Source organism: Amphiura filiformis, chromosome 10 (assembly GCF_039555335.1).
Source record: "Amphiura filiformis chromosome 10, Afil_fr2py, whole genome shotgun sequence".
Classification (NCBI taxonomy): Eukaryota; Metazoa; Echinodermata; class Ophiuroidea; order Amphilepidida; family Amphiuridae; genus Amphiura; species Amphiura filiformis.
Window position 1 is genome coordinate 49579219 of NC_092637.1, and position 18317 is coordinate 49597535.

The window sequence follows — 18317 nt, forward strand, 5'->3', positions numbered from 1 at the left end:
TTCAAATTTGTGGTTCTGAAATTGACCCACTGTACATTAAGCAGCCAGTTCTGTTTTTTACACAGGAATTCATGAGATAGTTAAGAATTTTTGTTTCAATATTTTTACCTTAAATGTCACAATTGTATACTATATATATTACAATGAACAGTATTGCTTTGACTCGATATACTATCAATATGTATACTATGTATTATGAAGGTATCATGCTAAACTGTAAAGGATTCAATACATTGCTCTCGAATATGTTTATACGTATACATGCTCCTAGCATGGAGTTGCTCATTTAGGTAACCCCATTTGAAATTCATGCTACATGGAAGGTTATTAGTCATGTCTTCTACGGAGGTTGTATGGATTTCAACTGGAATAGTCCATTGCCCATGAATATGTTGGTTACAAAACAACTCATCTTCTAGAATTTGAAGTCAATTTGTGAGCTACTAAGGTTGTTGAACTATTAGAAATGAGGCCATTTTAGCTTTAAGTGCTATCCCAGTTTTGCCCTGACCTCAAAACTGTCAATCAGACTATAAATTATGCAACTTATGAAAATTTAATGACACTTGCATTTGATTCCAAGCTTAAGTGTGTGATTGTCTTATGATCTATGGAACCAGGGGGCCGGCCAAGATTGACTGAATTTTGACGTCGTCATTGGTTTTACAAAACACAAAAATGTCTCAAATAATTCCAAAAGTGTATGCATGTTATCAAGCACTATTTTATCAGTCTAAATCCGTCGAGGTTCGCCAGTGAACCTCATTGTAAGTACTGTTTATTTGAATTTTTTGTATGAATAACGCACGATATGTTACGATATATACTGAAAATTCCCCCACGTGTAAACAATGCGACTACGTGGTGTAATGGTTAAGAGTCTCGCCTCCCACGCAGAGGGTCCCGAGAACGATTCCACCTCCGCAATGGTTGAAAATTTTTCTTCTTCTTTTTTCTTTGAATTTAAAATTATTTATTTTCATGTGAAAATGTATACATTGCACTGGGAAATATATTTTGTGCATTTTTTTTTCTGTAATGGGGCCAATAGAGCTAAAAACGCATCTTGGCTCGGGAAAAAATAATTAAGCGTCCAACGTGCAGGCAGTGTTGCCGTCATATTGTCTGTTTTGTTTACGCTTTTGGCTGTTACCACATTGAATAAAATCGTCCACCGTCGTCTGTATGGAACAAATTGACCTGATTCTTATTGAAGGTAAACAATACATTGGGCTTTCTACTTGAAATCCACAAACCTCCTATATGGAAGACATGACCTTAACCCTAACCGAACCTGGGGTTTTTTGCTATCGGAAGGGAAAGAAAAAACAAAAAAGGTGAGAAGGTGAACAAAGAAGTCACTTGGTACCCCTGGGATTCGAACTTCGGACCCCTCGCATGCCATGCAGAAGATCACCGAACTGTAGCCACAGAGGTTATGCTGCCTGGCGCGATTCACTGGGTATATATGACATAGGCTGATTGCATCATCAATTAAGTCACATGGATTGCATGTACGCACAGTGGTTTTAATAGTGAGCTTTAGTGAGACTTGGTTCGGTTAGGGTTAATTTTCCACAAGGGAGTGTGAATTTCAAATGGGATTACCTGAATAAGTAACCCCATTTGAAATCTACTCTCCCTGTGTGGGAGATTAAGGTCATGACTTCCACAGGTGGTGTATGGATTTCAACTGGAATACCCCAAATGGTTGTAAGGACCTTCGCATATTGTACAGTGAGAAATGTTTTCTGTTTTCGTGCCCTTCATGGTTGAATTCTGTATGACAAACCTCTTCAGAATATTTCCTGATTTCAGGATTTTTTTTGTGGCCAAAATGTATGCAATTGTATTGATTCTCAGCCCATTTTATGCTGTTTTTCAGGATTTTTTACACTTCCTGGATATTTCACAAGCTTTGAATCACACCCATGTCATAGGGTTATTAACTCTTTAATTTGAAAACTGTCATGCAAACAAACCCCAAGCTGCTCTGAAGGGTGAAACTCATAACAAATTTATTCTACTGAAATATCTTTTGCTACGCAGTATAAGTGGTGATATAGCACATGAGTCTGGATGTAAAGCCCATTAAGGGACTTCCGGAAAAAGAAGTCATTATCGCTTGATGTCTTCTAAGGATGTTAAAAACAGCGAGATGACTCTAAAGGAAGTCGTAATCCCTTGATAAGGATGTTGAAAACAGATAATTCTGAAGGATGTTCTTGAAGCAAGATTTTGTGTGAATACTCAGTAGTGGTGTTACGAATCCACCAGGTACTCAAAGCCTACATGTTTTATACATAAAGACTTCACAAAAAGCTGTTACAAATGCGCTTATAGCTTGAGAACTAAAAGCTATAGTGTGTGATTTGCACAAAGAATTGATTCCTATTTAAATGTTAGTTTTCACTGATCACATTGTTCCCTTTTAAGTTCGAGCCAAACAAATGAGGTAAAACAAAGAAAATTGCTATTTCATTGCAGCCCCTACAATGTGCATATTAGCTCACCAATCGTTGGATTTTATGGTGTTCTGATTGACAGATAATTTCTGTGATTAAGCGGAAGTGTACTATTATATTCTAACTACGAGGGGGTATCCAAAAGTTTTTGACATCACCCATAAGTGAAAGAGCTACACCGATGAAATTTTGTCAGTGTAATCACTGGTCCTTATGTACATTATGGTCCAAAAATGGTGTCATAAGTATGTTTACTTTCTTCACAGGTGGCACTAGATGGGAAGTAGGCGCATAATCTTTTCATGATAAGATCATCCACTTTCTTGTGTTTCTTCACTGTGCCTGCATCATCCACTTCTTGGCTCATCTGTGAGGGACATGTGGCAAGTTTGGAAATTCCTTTTTCAAAAGCAACAGTGCCATATGATGGGCAATCATCACAGTAGATAGCTTTCATTTCATCATAGATTTTCTGAGCATTGTAGGCCTAACCCTTCAAATGCAGGAACTTAATCACGCCGCGTGCCTCAATTTTCACCATCTTGCAGGTTATGTGCCTACTGCCCATCTAGCGCCACCTGTAAAGAAAGTAAACATACTTATGAGACCATTTTTGGACCATAATGTACATAAGGACCAGTAATTACACTGACAAAATTTCATCGATATAGCTCCTTCACTTCTGGGTGATTTCAAAATTTTTTGGATACCCCCTATAGTATGTACAGGGGCTTTGATACCTGTAGAAATCTATGGTTGCACATCATTAGGTTTGAATAATTTCTGATTCCTGTATTTTGATGTATTGAGAGATAGAGCTGTTTATAATAGTGATGAATATACAGAGAGTGATAAAAACATCAATAATTTATGGTCTATTGAGATATATGAGTGGAAAGAACACTTATTTAATGCTCTCCGGAGCAATTAAAAGCTCCGGAGCAATTAAAAGGGTGCACTTATCACCCTATTTTATTTTGGAAGTGTTGCTGTTTTTCACACCAAATGGTACACAGGTTATTTAATGCTGTCAAAGATTTACAGATTTGCTTGCCTGTGTTTTGACATTGGGAGAATGGATTGTTGCAGTGGTCAATGCTATACAGTGGCCAGGGTCAGAATTTCGGCGTGAATCAGAGAATCGATTCTCGCAAAGATTCTCGTAAACAGATTTGCGTGAATCAAAGTTGATTCCCGCAAACGTTTGTAGTTTGCACAGAAGTTGATTTGCGAGAATCAAATGATTCCCCCAAATTTATTCTGCAAGAATCAAGATTGATTCTCGCACTTTGAAAGGAAATACTGACCCTGAGTGGCGTAGCCAGGACTTTTCAGGGGGGAGGGGGCAAAATTTGACAAAAATAGTCAAAGAGGGGCCAAAAAGTATAAAAAAGGGCTAAAAATCTTAAATAGTTGGACATGAATCACCGAAACGTGCTGGACACATGGAGGGGAAACATTCTTGGAATCAATTGGCTACAAAAATACATTTTGGAAATCCTGAATTTGATTTTACCTTGCTACTTTCAAAGTTTTTTCCAAACAACCAAATCAGTAAACCAATGCCAAAACACAAACAAACTGATAGGTTTATCAGGATAGGGATAGAGTTTTGTAAAGATTTAAAACGTTAGACCACATAGATATACTGCAAGGTGATTTGGGGGACTTATACCCAACCCTGGCAACCTGTTTTCATAACAGATGTAGAGTTTAATATGCATATAGGTCAATTACTTTGACTCGGTAAAAAACACAAAATGATTCTTGTTTAATTACAAATTCATTATTTATACAAGATTTCTTGTTTAAATGTGTGCAAGATCTCTTTCTGTGACCTATATATTTGATGATTAAGTAAATAATCTTATTGCAGGCAACACTAATTTGTTTCACTTCATGATCTCAATATACAATTAGTGTCTTATTACTCCTGATTCCAGACAAATACAGCACAATTTTTTTAGGATAAAAAAATATTACCCTGTTTTGCCAAATGAAACATCGCCCAATCCGAATCTTTAGTTCTAACTGGCAATAGTAGTTCAGATTTATTATATTTGCAAATTGAGGGAAAATGGACCAAAAATAAGCAATTTTACATGTTTACTTATAATTGCGGTCACAAAATTGAAAGCCGTGAAACAAGCATTCAAAATATGTTGGCCATTTAGTCAGGGGTAGCATTAAGGCACGAAAGTCGGGGGTTGTTTTCCCGTGTTTTTCACTCCCAAGCTTGCAGAAATCCAAATACATGGGGTGAAAATTAAATCTCGGGGGTAAAAAATATTTTGCAGTGTAGTCAGGGGTAGGAATAAGGTCCAAAAGTAGAGGGTCAGAGTTCACCCCCGAGCTTGCACATATTCCCAATATAGAGGGTGGAAAATTCATATTTGTTAAATTTAGGGGGTCATTCACCCCCGATCGGGGGTTAATGCTACCCCTGCATTTAGTTTGTTCCGCCCCCACCCCCAAGTATTTATAACGTGTATAAAATATAACTTACACAATGCATTTTAGGCTATATTTTGTTATTTGTTATTTTGTTACGTTAGTAGAGATGCTAAACCAATTTATTTGAAGTCATAGTATCCTTGGTGGTCAATCACCATGATCACCTTCAAAACACGCTTGCCCCAGTTACTGTCCACTAAATGGGACAAGAAGTTCCTTATTCTTGTCTAGGCATTGCCAGAGACTCTGCACTCTATCTGTGAATTGTGTTATGATTTTTCAATCAGGAGTTTCATAAAAACTTTTCTTTTAGAATAGACCACAATTTCTCTATTCATGTATTGGGTTTTAAAAGACCTTTCTTCCCCCATTCTCTAACAATTTATCTCTCCTTGAGCAAGCCACTGTCCGTTTTTTTTGGACGCCATCTAAAAATTCTCTGAGGTTTATGGCAGCCCTCGAATTAAGGATCTGAAGGGGCACAGCAACTTTTTTAGGGCAAGTTGAAAATTGCCTTGGATTTTCACTGAAAAGGCAAGGCAGCATGGCAGTTTGTAATATTTCAAGAGGGCATCATGGCAACTGTTGAAAATTTGAGAAGGGCACCAAGGCAATTTCTCAAAAGTGAAGAAAACACACACAAACATTGATAGATGATTTTATAATGAAGGGGCAGGGCTGGGGCACCGACGGCAACTTCATTAGAGGGCACAGCAAGCGACTGCCTTGGGTAAAGGACATATTTTGAGGGCATTACGGCAGTGGGGATGGGCACCCACGGCAATGCCATGGGTGCCGTGGGTTAATTCGAGGGCTGGTTTATGGTTCTTTGAATTCCTCAAGACACAAATCTGTCCACACTACAAGAAATGTGAAATGCCTGGAGAATTTTTACAGCGTGTATTTCATAGCAGGTAATCCTGAGGGCAAAAGCTGATGACGCTCCAACTATAGTGATCATATGCTTGGGGCAAACCGGATAAGGGCGGAACAAACTTTTTGCACACCATATAGATTATAAAATAGATTATAAAATATTTTTTCTAAAAATTAGAATGAATAGCCTAAAATTATATTAGTCTTATACAAGCCTTGGCCTTGACTGTCATAGCATACAAAAAAACACACTAAAATTCAAATCTTTGGCCCTTATTTAAAAAAATTGGCCACAAATGACATTCAACTTGCATTGGTAGTTGCCCCTAAATAGAGAGGATTAGGATAGCTATGTTTCATGTGGCAAAACAGGATAATATTTTAGTGTTGTATTTTTCTGGAATCAGGAGTAGTAAGCTCCAAGGTATGTGAACATTACATGCAGTAATGTCAAGCGGAACAAAAAATTAAAGCATTATTACAAACACTGTTTTGATTTAATTTGCTATTGACATGAACAAATTACTATTCAACAAGTGACAAGTTAGAAGAACTAATTACAAGAGGAAGACTTTTTTTCAAGGGTGCAGTCTTTCATTACTGTAGTCTTTCATAACATGTTACATTTTACTTATTCACACGAACAATGCATAATTCAGACCCTCACATTGCATAGCACATTGTAAATTCAGGCAATGCACCTTTAATAGACACAATTAATTAATTGACTTGAAAGTACTCTTGGGATACAACCTACTTTTCTGCTGTGAGAACATGGGAGAGAATTACTTCTATGATGCTTAGAACAGTGTGTGCCACAGTCTTAGAAATCTAACATGAAAACTTCAAATGTGTTGGCTGTGTGGGAGTATACATGTAGCATGGCAGAAGCTGGTTCCCTTACTTTCCTTTGGCAATCAGTCTGGAGCCTTCAGCATTAGCTGATTTCACCTCAGTCTCTTGATCTTGTGCCTTTGGTATGGCTGTCATGAAGGTCTTTGACTGATTGACTTAAAGGCCTACTTTTCAGGTTAAAGATGTTTAAATGTGCTGTACCTGATAAGGAAGTCCAAATTACAACATGCTTGGGCAAACTTAAGAAAACATTTCTGGGGGCCAGAGACTTTGTGAATCACATAATAGTCATAGTACAAGGTGGAACATGGCCTGCACCAAACTGCACAGATCATGCATAAATAGGGGAGAGGTCATGGTGCCAACTTATGGTAGCACATACTAGCTTTATTGATTTTTTGATTTGATTTGATTTGTTCGGGTTTTGACAACCCAGGTAACCCAAGAAAGCCTCTATTGAAGCTTCTTTCCATTGGGGTCCATTTGAACACCAGGACGGGTTGGGAACAGTCAGGGTTTAACACCCTACTCTTTTTGAAACTGACTGTGAGATACATGTACAGGTAGCTCTCTGCATGTACACGGGACCGACAGCTTAACGTCCCCTCCGAAGGACGGAGTACTTTCATGATTCATTTACCCAATTCTAAATGAATCATGGGGAGAGCGGATGTCTGAATTTAATCTGCAGGGTGCAGATGTTGCCAATTAATTTCATACATTTTTTCCAAGTCAATATCCCAGCAAATCTCCACTGCGGGAATTGAACCCGGGACCTCATGCACTAAAGGCAAGTTCCCTAACCATTAGACCACGCTCTCCTTTTGGTTTGTTATTAGAAACAATTTAGGAAAAGATGGACCATGACTAATTTGGACAGGGTGTATGATATAATAAAGGTTAATGGATGCAGTCATGTTCCACTTTATAATGGCAGCATCTTGTCTACTTTGGGCTCCATGGACAAGTTGATCCAATCTGTAATAGACAGCTGAAACGCTATAGACTTTTAGAGATAAATAATGCATCATGAACATGGGTTTAGAGTTGCCTCAAACGACATGGCAAACAAAACACTGGGGCACCAATCACGGGAGTGGAGATCTACATTGGTGCGTGCGCATCAATGTGTACTTTAGTGTATGAACAGTAAGGTTTGTGCAATATCGTGCCTTATGATGATATTGTGATGTAATTTTCAATATAATGATGCAATATTTTTTCATGCTTTCGACGATGAACCTACAATGCAGGGACTGTCTTTTGGAATTTGACGGAGAGCATTTCTGGAGCCTTTTCAAGGGGAGCTGTTTAGAGCATTTACTAGAGAATAGTCAACTAAGGAGAGCTAAAAATCACTTTTAGATGTAAGGAGAACAGTTGAGTGATTGCTCTCTCTCTCTCTCTCTCCTCAAAAGGCAGTCCTTTCGATGCTGTATAGCAATTTCCATATTCCTGAAATTTCCTGAAATGATCTGCCAGTAATGCACTGTGCGAGTCCCGGAAGTGACAAATTCAGCATGGCGACTTTATGTGTGATGTGTGATCGCAAGTTTCAAAGCAAATATTTAACTTAATTTTAATTATTTGACTGTATAAAACTATATCCAAGGACATTTGGTAGATGTTTCTGATGGTATAAAAATCCTAACTTTTTTGAGAAAAGTGAGGGATGAGGCTAATTATGATGGACTTATTAATTGCATAATGGCAGAGTTTTGAAAGGCACCCAATTGGGTGGATAAGACACACTAACTGGTAACTCTGAGCGGTGAACATGGAGTAACTCTATGGGCAATTTACTCTCATCCACAATGTGTGTTTATTGCGTGATTAAGGAACACACAGCAATTTCACACCTCATCTATGGTGTTAAATCATCACTGATTTACCACGCTCTGGGGACAAATTTGCAGTCATGATTTTAGGAAAGAATGGGTGGTATGTATTGCCGAATTGTTTTTTATGAAAAGGTATTAAATGAACAGTGAACTCAACTGGAAGTATGTTGAAGTGTATTTGGAGAGGTCGTTTGAGAATTATTTTTATTAATAAGTGCCAGCAGTTAGTCGGACAGTACAAGTGGTGTAAAACCAGGGCTGTCAAATGCAGGGTAGCATGGCTGCCAATGTGTGCCCTACTTTTAGAGAAATTTCTTGTTTTTCTTCACAACATATGAAAATAACAACCAATTTCAACTTTTTTTATAGGCCTCCCACCTTTTTGAACTTCTTTTAATTCTGTAAAAAAAAAACCAACAGAAGATAAAAGTCACTATCAGTGATTTGCTAAATCAGAAAACTTAAAATAATCTAATCTAATATTGGAAGTAGCATAGGTTGGGAGAACGGGTTAGTGTAGCGGTCTTCTAACCACTACGGTTCGGGTTCATTTCCATGCATTGCCACGTATGAGTTCGATTGGCGGTCCATGCTCGACTTTGGATGCTCTGCTTTTCCTCCTGCTTCTAAAATGGGACCTCTTCCGATATCCCTGTCCCATCATTTTCGGTTTGCATCCCTCTAATTTAGTTGCCTCCGAGCACTATTGGGCTCTGTCTGGCTTCTGCTGAATAAATAAATAGAGGATAAAGTTGACATGTTAAATGTTTGGGTGTGTTTGTGGATTGATACAGTGGCGTAACTAGGTTTGGTAGCGCCGGGCAAGAAACAAAATTGGTGCCCCCCCCCTGAGAATATCTTAGACATGGGCAACTCTAGTTTTGTGCAGCACCTATGTAAGCCTAAGTTTGGACTTTATTGACATGTGAAAAACCAAATAATTTTTGCCATTGACACAGGTTGATGCAAGTATAACAGATATTAAAACTGTATTGGCAATAATAATGGTATGAAACAATTGCCAGTTCTCAGTTTGGTCATATCTCAAAACATATTTCTGTGACATTCAACGCATTTGATTTCATCAATCAAATAATATTGCACAATGGTAATAACCAGAAACCACGCAATATTCAACAGTATAATTACTCTGAATGAAATTCTTGGTCATATCACGCTTTGCTAACACCAGCGCTGCCATTTTTAGACCAAAGGTGCTAAATCATCTTTTAACCAATGCAGCAGGTATTACCACAGATCCTGGAAACTGTGGTATTACTCAATGGGTTAAAGCACAGATCCTGTGGTTAAAGTAGCCCAAATGTTGAGGTGATGCATCTCATGGCAACCCTGGCTAACGCTTGGATTTCATCACAAATTGACCCTGAAATGGTCCATGTAATGGGTTATCTTATATCGCAACTACATGGTTCTATACGTGATGTGAAACCTGATCATGGAATTGAATCCGTGCCATTTCGGGCATTAAACACATTCATGTTTGAACTCAGTTGTGAATGGCTGGTGTTGTACATGTGTATCCTTGTAGTAATAGCATTGTCTAGAAAGGGTCCATTTCGCTGCTTTTTTTATAGTATTTGACCAGCAAATGATCCATTTAGTTTTTATCTGCCAAGTTTATGGATGGACATTAATGGAGAATATCCACTTGCAAGAGTCCATTAGTAGTGATGTATTTAAAGGAGTATTTCGTGATCCTAGCATCCTCTTTTTATGACATTTTTCAGTAAATATCCACGAAAAAAGCCTATTCCCAAAATTTCAGTTGATTCCGATTTTGCGTTTACAAGTTATGCATGATTATGTGTATTACACTGCTCCATAGACAATGCGTTGTAATTTCAAATTGAAATTCAAATTTCACGATATCTTTGCAAAATTAACTAATCTGCAAGAAATATTTTGTACATAAACATTATGTAGCCAGAGGTTTCCAGTGATATAAAAATCTCAACTTTTTTTGAGAAAAGTGGGGGATGAGGCTGTGGATCACGAAATGCCCTTTAATTTCAATGTTTGTCTCAAAGCTCAGACTCTGATGTTCAAAATCTAATGCGGAGTGCATTTTTTTATTGAAAATGTTTGTTTTGCGTGAGGGAGCTTTGAGACAAACTTGTACATTTGGTACAGACATATAGTTAATTGATTTATTGATCAAATATTGGTTTTCCCTCATTTTTGACTGTAACTCCACAACTGTTGTCTGTGCTGAAATAAAATTTCCAGTACAGTAATTGTAATATGGATCTTACTTGTCACCAATTCGCTATAATATTTGAGAAAAATGCAAAAATTGGCACAAAATTGGCCAAGGGTGTAGTACCACCTTAAAAGAACTTTTTTTAAATTTATTTTATATTTCATTGTCAACAATTCTTCTGAAATAATTTGTCCAGTTTTTAAAATTTTCAACATATTGTAGCCTTTCACTCACTAGCACAATAATAATGTAGGAATTTTGTCCTTTGTTGTATACTGAATCATCACATATCATGGTACTGTCTACTGAAGATAGCAACTAACACGAATTTTTTTCTCAATAAATAATATCACAGTGGTAACAAAAGTTATGTATAATTATTGGGGCAAGGAATCCAATTACTACACTGGAATTTCAGTGACCCAAGACAAGCGGTTTGTTATTTATGATCAGAAATAAGGTACCGCTAGGATGTACCTCGTTTCCTATCATATATACTGAACCACTTGTCTAGTCACTGAAATTTCAGTGTAGTAATTGGATTCCTTGCCCCAATAATATACAAAACTTTTGTTACCAGTGTGTAATTATTTATTGAGAAAAATGCAAAAATAGTCACAAATTTACCATGGGTGTAGTACCCCCTTAAAGTGATTTAAAAAAAAATACATTGTTTAATTATTATTTGTTTATTTGTTTTTTCTCTGTATTAGTGCGGGACTCCAAGTGTGACTACCCTGCCGCCTGTAACGCCATGGAAACGCTGCTTGTTCACAAGGATCTTAGACACACTTCGAAACTCCATGATATATTGGACATGCTAAAAACAGAAAATGTAAGTACTCTTCCTACTTGGGTAATGGCTCAGCCTAGTTTAGAATAGAATAAATTGTTTCAGCAGAGGTTGGCTTTAGACTCGGTGTATGGTTAGTTTATAGGTTTCTTTTGCCTTGAACTTGAACACACAAAGTGTATGAACACTATATAGGGTTGCTGTTAATTAACATATTTTGCACATAAGTAGCAGAAATGTATGCTTTTGATTTTATCCACTCCTGCATTCACCCTCTCTCTTTCTGTCATCCCCCTCATTCTCACACTCTCTCTTTCTCCCCTTTTTCTCAACTCTCTTTTTATCTCTGCCACTTTCACATTCTCCTGTTCATAACATGTTGTTGCTTTTTTGGATATAAAATGATCCCCATAATTGGGTCGTAATTGAAAATAAAGAACTTGATCTGCTTTTTATTCCCCCCAAACTGCTGCTCAAAGCCCAAATGTGCAGCAATCAATACTGTTTTTGCAATTTTGACTCTTACATGAAAAACAAATGTAATGATGCAAAAATCCCCATGCTCAAAAGAAAATATTTTGCCAGGGTAAATTTTCAGGTTAAATATCACAGACCAGTTTTCAGTTTCAAATAATATGCCTTTTCATTTGCATCTTAGGGACTTGGTACTAGTAATTTGAGAAGTAAAAGAATAACTTGAAAGTTGATCAAAATAAGGATGTTTGAATAAGTACCATAGGGAGGAAATATTCCCGTCTTAAATTTGTTATCTGGGCCAGTGTTTTATGACCTCCTTTCTAGGAATGTAATTCTCTCATCACAAATGTTTTATAAAAATAAACAGCTGCCAAGGGTTCAATTCTGTATTTTATTTATTTTTGTTTTGTTTTGTTTCCCATAGATATACTAAAACAAAAGATTCAAGATATGTTTCTTTCATTATTGTTTTAATTTTTTTTAGATATATTCTTGTGTTCAGATGAGTAACATTCTGTTTATGAAATTGTTTGGACAGGGAATTAAAATTCATTATTTTGGAAATTAATTATATCATATAGAATGATTTCTATATGTTTTCTACAACTTCTGTCCACACCAAACGGAGGGAACTAAAATGAACTCATGCAGATATATGGTTAAGTGTTAACCTTTATGTCAACCATTTGCAAAAAAAGGTTAACCCTCTGCTTCTCCCGCATTCTTTGATGGATTTCAATGGGACTTGGACACAAGGACCCTTGGGTATATATGTGACATCAACAGGTGCGAGGTCAAAGGTCATCTGGGGGTCACTTGAGGTCATTTTGCAAATATGCTACTTTTTCTTAACCACAGAAGTCATCCAGAGGTAGTTGAAGTCATTTTGCACATATTTTTCTTCAAGAACCAAAAAAGCCCAAGATTCGCCCCTCTGGCTTGGACACATTTTACACACTGCGTAATTTACTAACCAACTTGATTGTTGATTGTCAAGTCAAACACCAAATTACACTACAGCAACTCAAAGTTAACTACATAACGTGCCTTGCTAGAAATATAACCTTGATTTTTATTGATGCCATTATTTTGTTTCATTTTGTATTGCTTTATTTTGTTTTGGTCCTGTTTTATATCCTTTGCATTGTGTTTGTTACATACACACACAGCTGGCGTTCCACAGGTTTATTTTTATTTCATTTTGTTTTCTTTTGTTTACCTGTTATTTGTTGCAATCACCGGTAGTAATAACAAAATCATTGATTTTATGTCATTTTCTTTTCGCTTCCCTGAATGTAGCCCCAAATATGTTGGTTATAGCCCAGATATTTATGTAATGTGTACTTAGTGTTAAAATTACAAAAAATCTGGTATACACTATTATTTAAAAAAAAAAAAACATGCTTGAATTACTTTTAATATCAGGTCAGTTGTCTATATTTTGTCAAGAGGAATACAAAAATATATAGTGTACCCTATCAGCAATGGGCTATTCCATATAAAATTCACACTATCCTGTGGAAGATTTTGGAAATATCTTCCACAGGGGGAGTATGAATTTCAAATGGAAAGAACCCGTTAGGCAGCTCCATGAAACCCACCCTTCCTCTGTTGAAGATTCAGTTTGAATCTTTTGCAGAGGGTGTATGGAATCCAAATGGAGCTGCCCAATGTTTTCATTCCATTTGAAATTCAAATGGAATAGCCCAATGTATGTTGTTTTGCGCTATGGTGGAAAATAAAAAGGTCACATAACCTTTAGTACAAGGGATGACCTGTTAGGCCATCTTAATTAAATCCTGTGTCTCAATTAAAGCTGTCGCATGCGTTAGTAAAATAAATGCTGTAGTCCTCTTTGAAAATCAAGAAATTCATTTTTTTTTTCTTTCTTTTTTATTTCTTTTTAACAAAAATGCAAAAATAAAACTCAAAATTCATATTTGATTTTAAGTTTTCGATTTTTTCGCCAACTTTGGACACGGAAATTGTAAAAGAGAAGAATAATAGTTTGTAGCAGTAATTTTTTTGTCTGCTATTCCAACATTTGCAGCATTGGATATTTGTTGCCCAAATGCTTGTCCGAAATCCTGTACTGACACATAAAAAAATTAAAATAATAAAAAATACAGTAAAAAAACACCGCGTTCTGTGTTAGGTTTTCAATTTCTCACAAGTTTTGAGACACAGGATTTAATTAAGATGGGCATATAACCACAAAGTGAGGTTGCAAGTTGGTAGTTTCGAGACGGCCTGGCTAAAGCCTGGGTTTTCTTTGTTTCGCTTGCACCGGTTCAAACCAGTAGTATGTTTGTATGTTCTTTGTGAATGGGGGCACAATGGGCTATTCACGAAGGACATACTACTGGCCTGCACAGGTGCACAGCAGACAGAGAACATCAACTCAGTCAGCCAGGATGTCTTGCAACTTCATGCTCATTTTGTAAAAAGTAATCCAGCAACCAACTCTGACTTTGGAGCTCTAAGGGCAATACCAATTTCTATTTTTCCTAGGCCTTATTACCCATTGTTTTTGTGATTTTGGTACAAAGAGTCACCAACACTCAACTCCTTCAAAGTCAGGAGGAGTACAGAGATAAATGTCATTGAACAGATAATCAGAAGCATCAATATTTATTCATGGACGCAAGGGGTTTGAAGGTGATCACGATTGTTTGATGTACATAAAATTGGCTTCATTATTAACTAAATGCAAACTATAGATGACACTATTTATCTTAAATCATATTTCTTTATTTGCAAGGGGTAGGCCATTAAAATAGCTGGAATAGGTGAAACAAGCAACAAGGAAATTTTATAAACATATTTTATCAAACAATTAAAGGACCTATTTGTATTGAAAGCTTGAAAGCGTAATTTCCAGTAACTAAATAGCGCCACCAATTTTGTCATGAATAGATACATTTTATATTTGAAACAGCTTTAAAAATGCTGTCAAAGTGAATAATTTTGTAAAAGAGTGGAAATTAAAGTTGAGAATGACATGGTGTTTTGTTTGAAAAACTAATAAATGATCCCATCAAACAACTGTGTGATCTGACAGGAGTGTGATCACAATGCTGAAGTCCAAACACATGGATTGAATCTATTACAAAATGTATTTACAAAATGTAAATTACTGGTCTAAGATTGCTACATGGCAGCTTTTAACTACATCTACATGTGTGCCAATCATCTATAAGCTGTCCCTGGGAGTGTTCCGATATGAAAACATGACATTTTATGATTTTCAGTATTTATACAGGATTCGGGAAGTAGGTTATGAAAGGTGGGAGAGAAAAGTGGGACAATTTGAATTTATCCATGTATATTTCATATATTTGTTTTGCTGTATTTGACTAAGAGAAGGACGTTACCACTATGAATTATATATATTGAAATCTAGGTCTTGACAATGTATGTAATTGAAGGATTTGCACATATTTGGTTTAAATATTGAATGAAAATGGATGTTGAGTCCTTTTAAATTAAAATCAGGATTTCTTTTCTTTTTCTGGAGTCCTTTTAAGTGGACCCCTGATCCCATGCCACAAGAGACCAGTTGTGCCTTTTTTCAATAGCATGGTGTAAAGTATGTCGCTATAATTTGTTCAGCTTATAATTGTCCAAAAATATTTGGTTTTGTTACTGCACATCACATGCAGTATTAAACACATGCAGCACATGTCAACTAAGTCCCAACTTGTGCTCATGTGAGTCACGTACATAAGCATGCACTAGTCACATGCAACTAGCATATCTGCGCCCAACTGCATGCATGTCATTCTATATATCAATACATAATGTTATGAGTCTTCATTTTTTGGCCAATTTTAAGCCAAACAAAAGTACAGCATTCATGTATTTTACTTAAATATGTTTGTGCTAGTGCCAGCATGTGCATGTAATAATATACTGTCACTTCCCAAATGTGTTTGAAACTATTGTATTAGTAATTTTCCCAGAGGGTTTGTCTTTTTTCGCGGAATTCACAACTTTTGAGTTTGTTCCTTTCTTGGGGTTTAGATCACCATTTCTTTAATTCTCATTTCTCAACAAATGAGGTCTTGAATCAGAGCTAAAGGGTATAGGTATTCACTGCTGGTTTAAATTTTAACATATCTGTCTTTGTTTCAGATATACAGGGGTGAACATATAACTGGTACATTAATTCTTTTGCAGTCTGAATATTAAAGTGCAGCTTTTGATTTTGTTCCTTTCTTGAGGTTTAGATCACTGTTTCTTTGATTCTCAACAAATGAGGAAAAGGGAATAGGATTTGACTGCTGGTTTAACATATCTGTAGCCTTTGTTTAGAATATACAGGGGTGACCATATTAACTGGTACACTAATTCTTTTACGGTTTGTATATAATGATTTAAACTATGCTGGTGTACTGTTTCCAGGTCAAATTCCACCCAGGACCAAGACTGGCGAAATCACTCGCATTCGGCCCAAGCGAAGCAAAATCAATGAGAGTGGAGTATGGGGATCTGGAGTGTGCGGTGGAGATAGTAGATGACGTTGAGGGCGCTATTCACCACATACACCGCTTTGGTAGTTCACATACAGATGTTATAGTAACAGAAAATGGTAGGTATTTATATGACCTAAACTAGAACAGAATATACTTCTAATTGAAGTGGCAGCCATGTTGAAGGATAGTTGTATTGATGACAGGTCAGGGTTAGTGTTGGGGGCTGACAACATTCTGCAATTACTGGTATTTTGTTGTCATGGGAAATTTAATTTTTATATTTGATTGAGGATGACTCTGTCATAAGTGATTTCGTATTGCATACCCTCTATATACATAACATTACAGATTACTTCTTTGTGGGTATTCATAACTTACTAAAAAAGAGTGTTTCTCAAGATATGTAAACAGTGCTTGAAATAAATGAAAATGGTTAGGGCCAATTTAGAGTTTTTGTATGAACTCTAAGAGGTCGACATGTGACTCATTCCCTGATATATATACCGTAAAACACTCGGGTATAAGCCCACCTTCGGCTATAGGCCCACCCACCTACTTTTCGGACCATTCGGGGAACAAGGGTGCACGAGTTCGGGTATAAGCCCAGTAGTCATTTTGGCTAAGTTTTTTCAGTTAAAAATTAACATTCCATACTTAAAATTTTTTTTAAATTGACAAAGATGATAAAAATTACTGATACATTGGTCATACAAATGGGAAAGATTTTTCTTATTTTAAAATTCAACAACTAGCCTCTCCCCGGTTATAAGCCCACCTCCATTTTTGAAGTTAAATTGCCCATTTAGGGGGTTGGGCTTATTCCCGAGTGGTTACGGTGTTTTAAATATTCCACCTGAAATTGAGATAAGACGATGAAAAGTGAATTTAATTTTAATTTTGCTAAAATCATGTAAAATCTGCCATTTTTGGACTAAAATTGACTTGGGCTGAACATTTTTAGAATATTTTTTTCAGATTTTGGTGAAATTTTAGGGTAATTTTAACCTCCAGAAAAAAAAAAAGAAAAAAAATGCCTGACGGACCGACCCAACATGTACTTGAAAGGTCCGTCCACCTGTAGAACAGGGTGGTTCCCCCCCCTAGATGTAGATATCGTTTTCTTGCATCTGAAATCTTCATATCAGAAGAAAACTGCAGTGATCTGTGTAGTTTATTTTGGCAACCTTTCCTGTAAAACTTCAGCTAGGAGCAGCTAATCATTTTGAGTTTAGAAATGAGAAAAGTTGTAAAAAAGCAGACTGTGTTACTGTTATTTTAATCTCTTCCTTAGCCCCATTAGACTTAATATGCACCAGTGTTAATCATTGTTAAAAGTCATAATAATAAAGCTGATCCCAAGTTTCACAGCAATATGAAACTTTTAATCCCAAAAGTCTGAACAAATAACGTGGGTGTGCTATTTTTTTAAAATTGTGTCGTTGACGTACGAGAAACTGCTTAATTATTAATCAAAAGTAGATTAAATAGGAAAAGTAGGAAAATGAATAAATCTGTATTTTTTGCATAACTTTATTGGACTGAAAAGTTTAAGGATAATGCTAATGAATTAATATAGATGGTAAAAAAATCAGTGAATATATAATCTTCTTCAAATACTGTTCATACCGGACCACAATCTTCAGACTTTACACGATTACATGTAGGTCTGCTTCAAGTCATATGTTCACACGTTTCTACTACATTTCATTCATTCATTTCATTTGGCTGTGAAGTAGGCGACTACAAAGTTTCTCCATGTACTACGATTTGAAGCCAAAGTGGTAATGGCATCTGGCAGTAAAAACTTGTCAAAGTCCCCCCAACATAAGACAAGTAGGATGTTCTTTGCCTTCCAAGTCT

At 36.4% G+C, this 18317-nt stretch overlaps 1 protein-coding gene across 1 annotated transcript in view; it reads left to right on the forward strand.

The window, feature by feature from the left end:
* Positions 1-18317, forward strand: part of LOC140163000 (delta-1-pyrroline-5-carboxylate synthase-like) — a 72128-nt gene that overhangs the window by 41315 nt on the left and 12496 nt on the right. Inside the window, 2 exon segments of the mRNA XM_072186334.1 lie at positions 11426-11547; positions 16387-16573. Coding sequence (XP_072042435.1) covers positions 11426-11547; positions 16387-16573 — 309 coding nt within the window.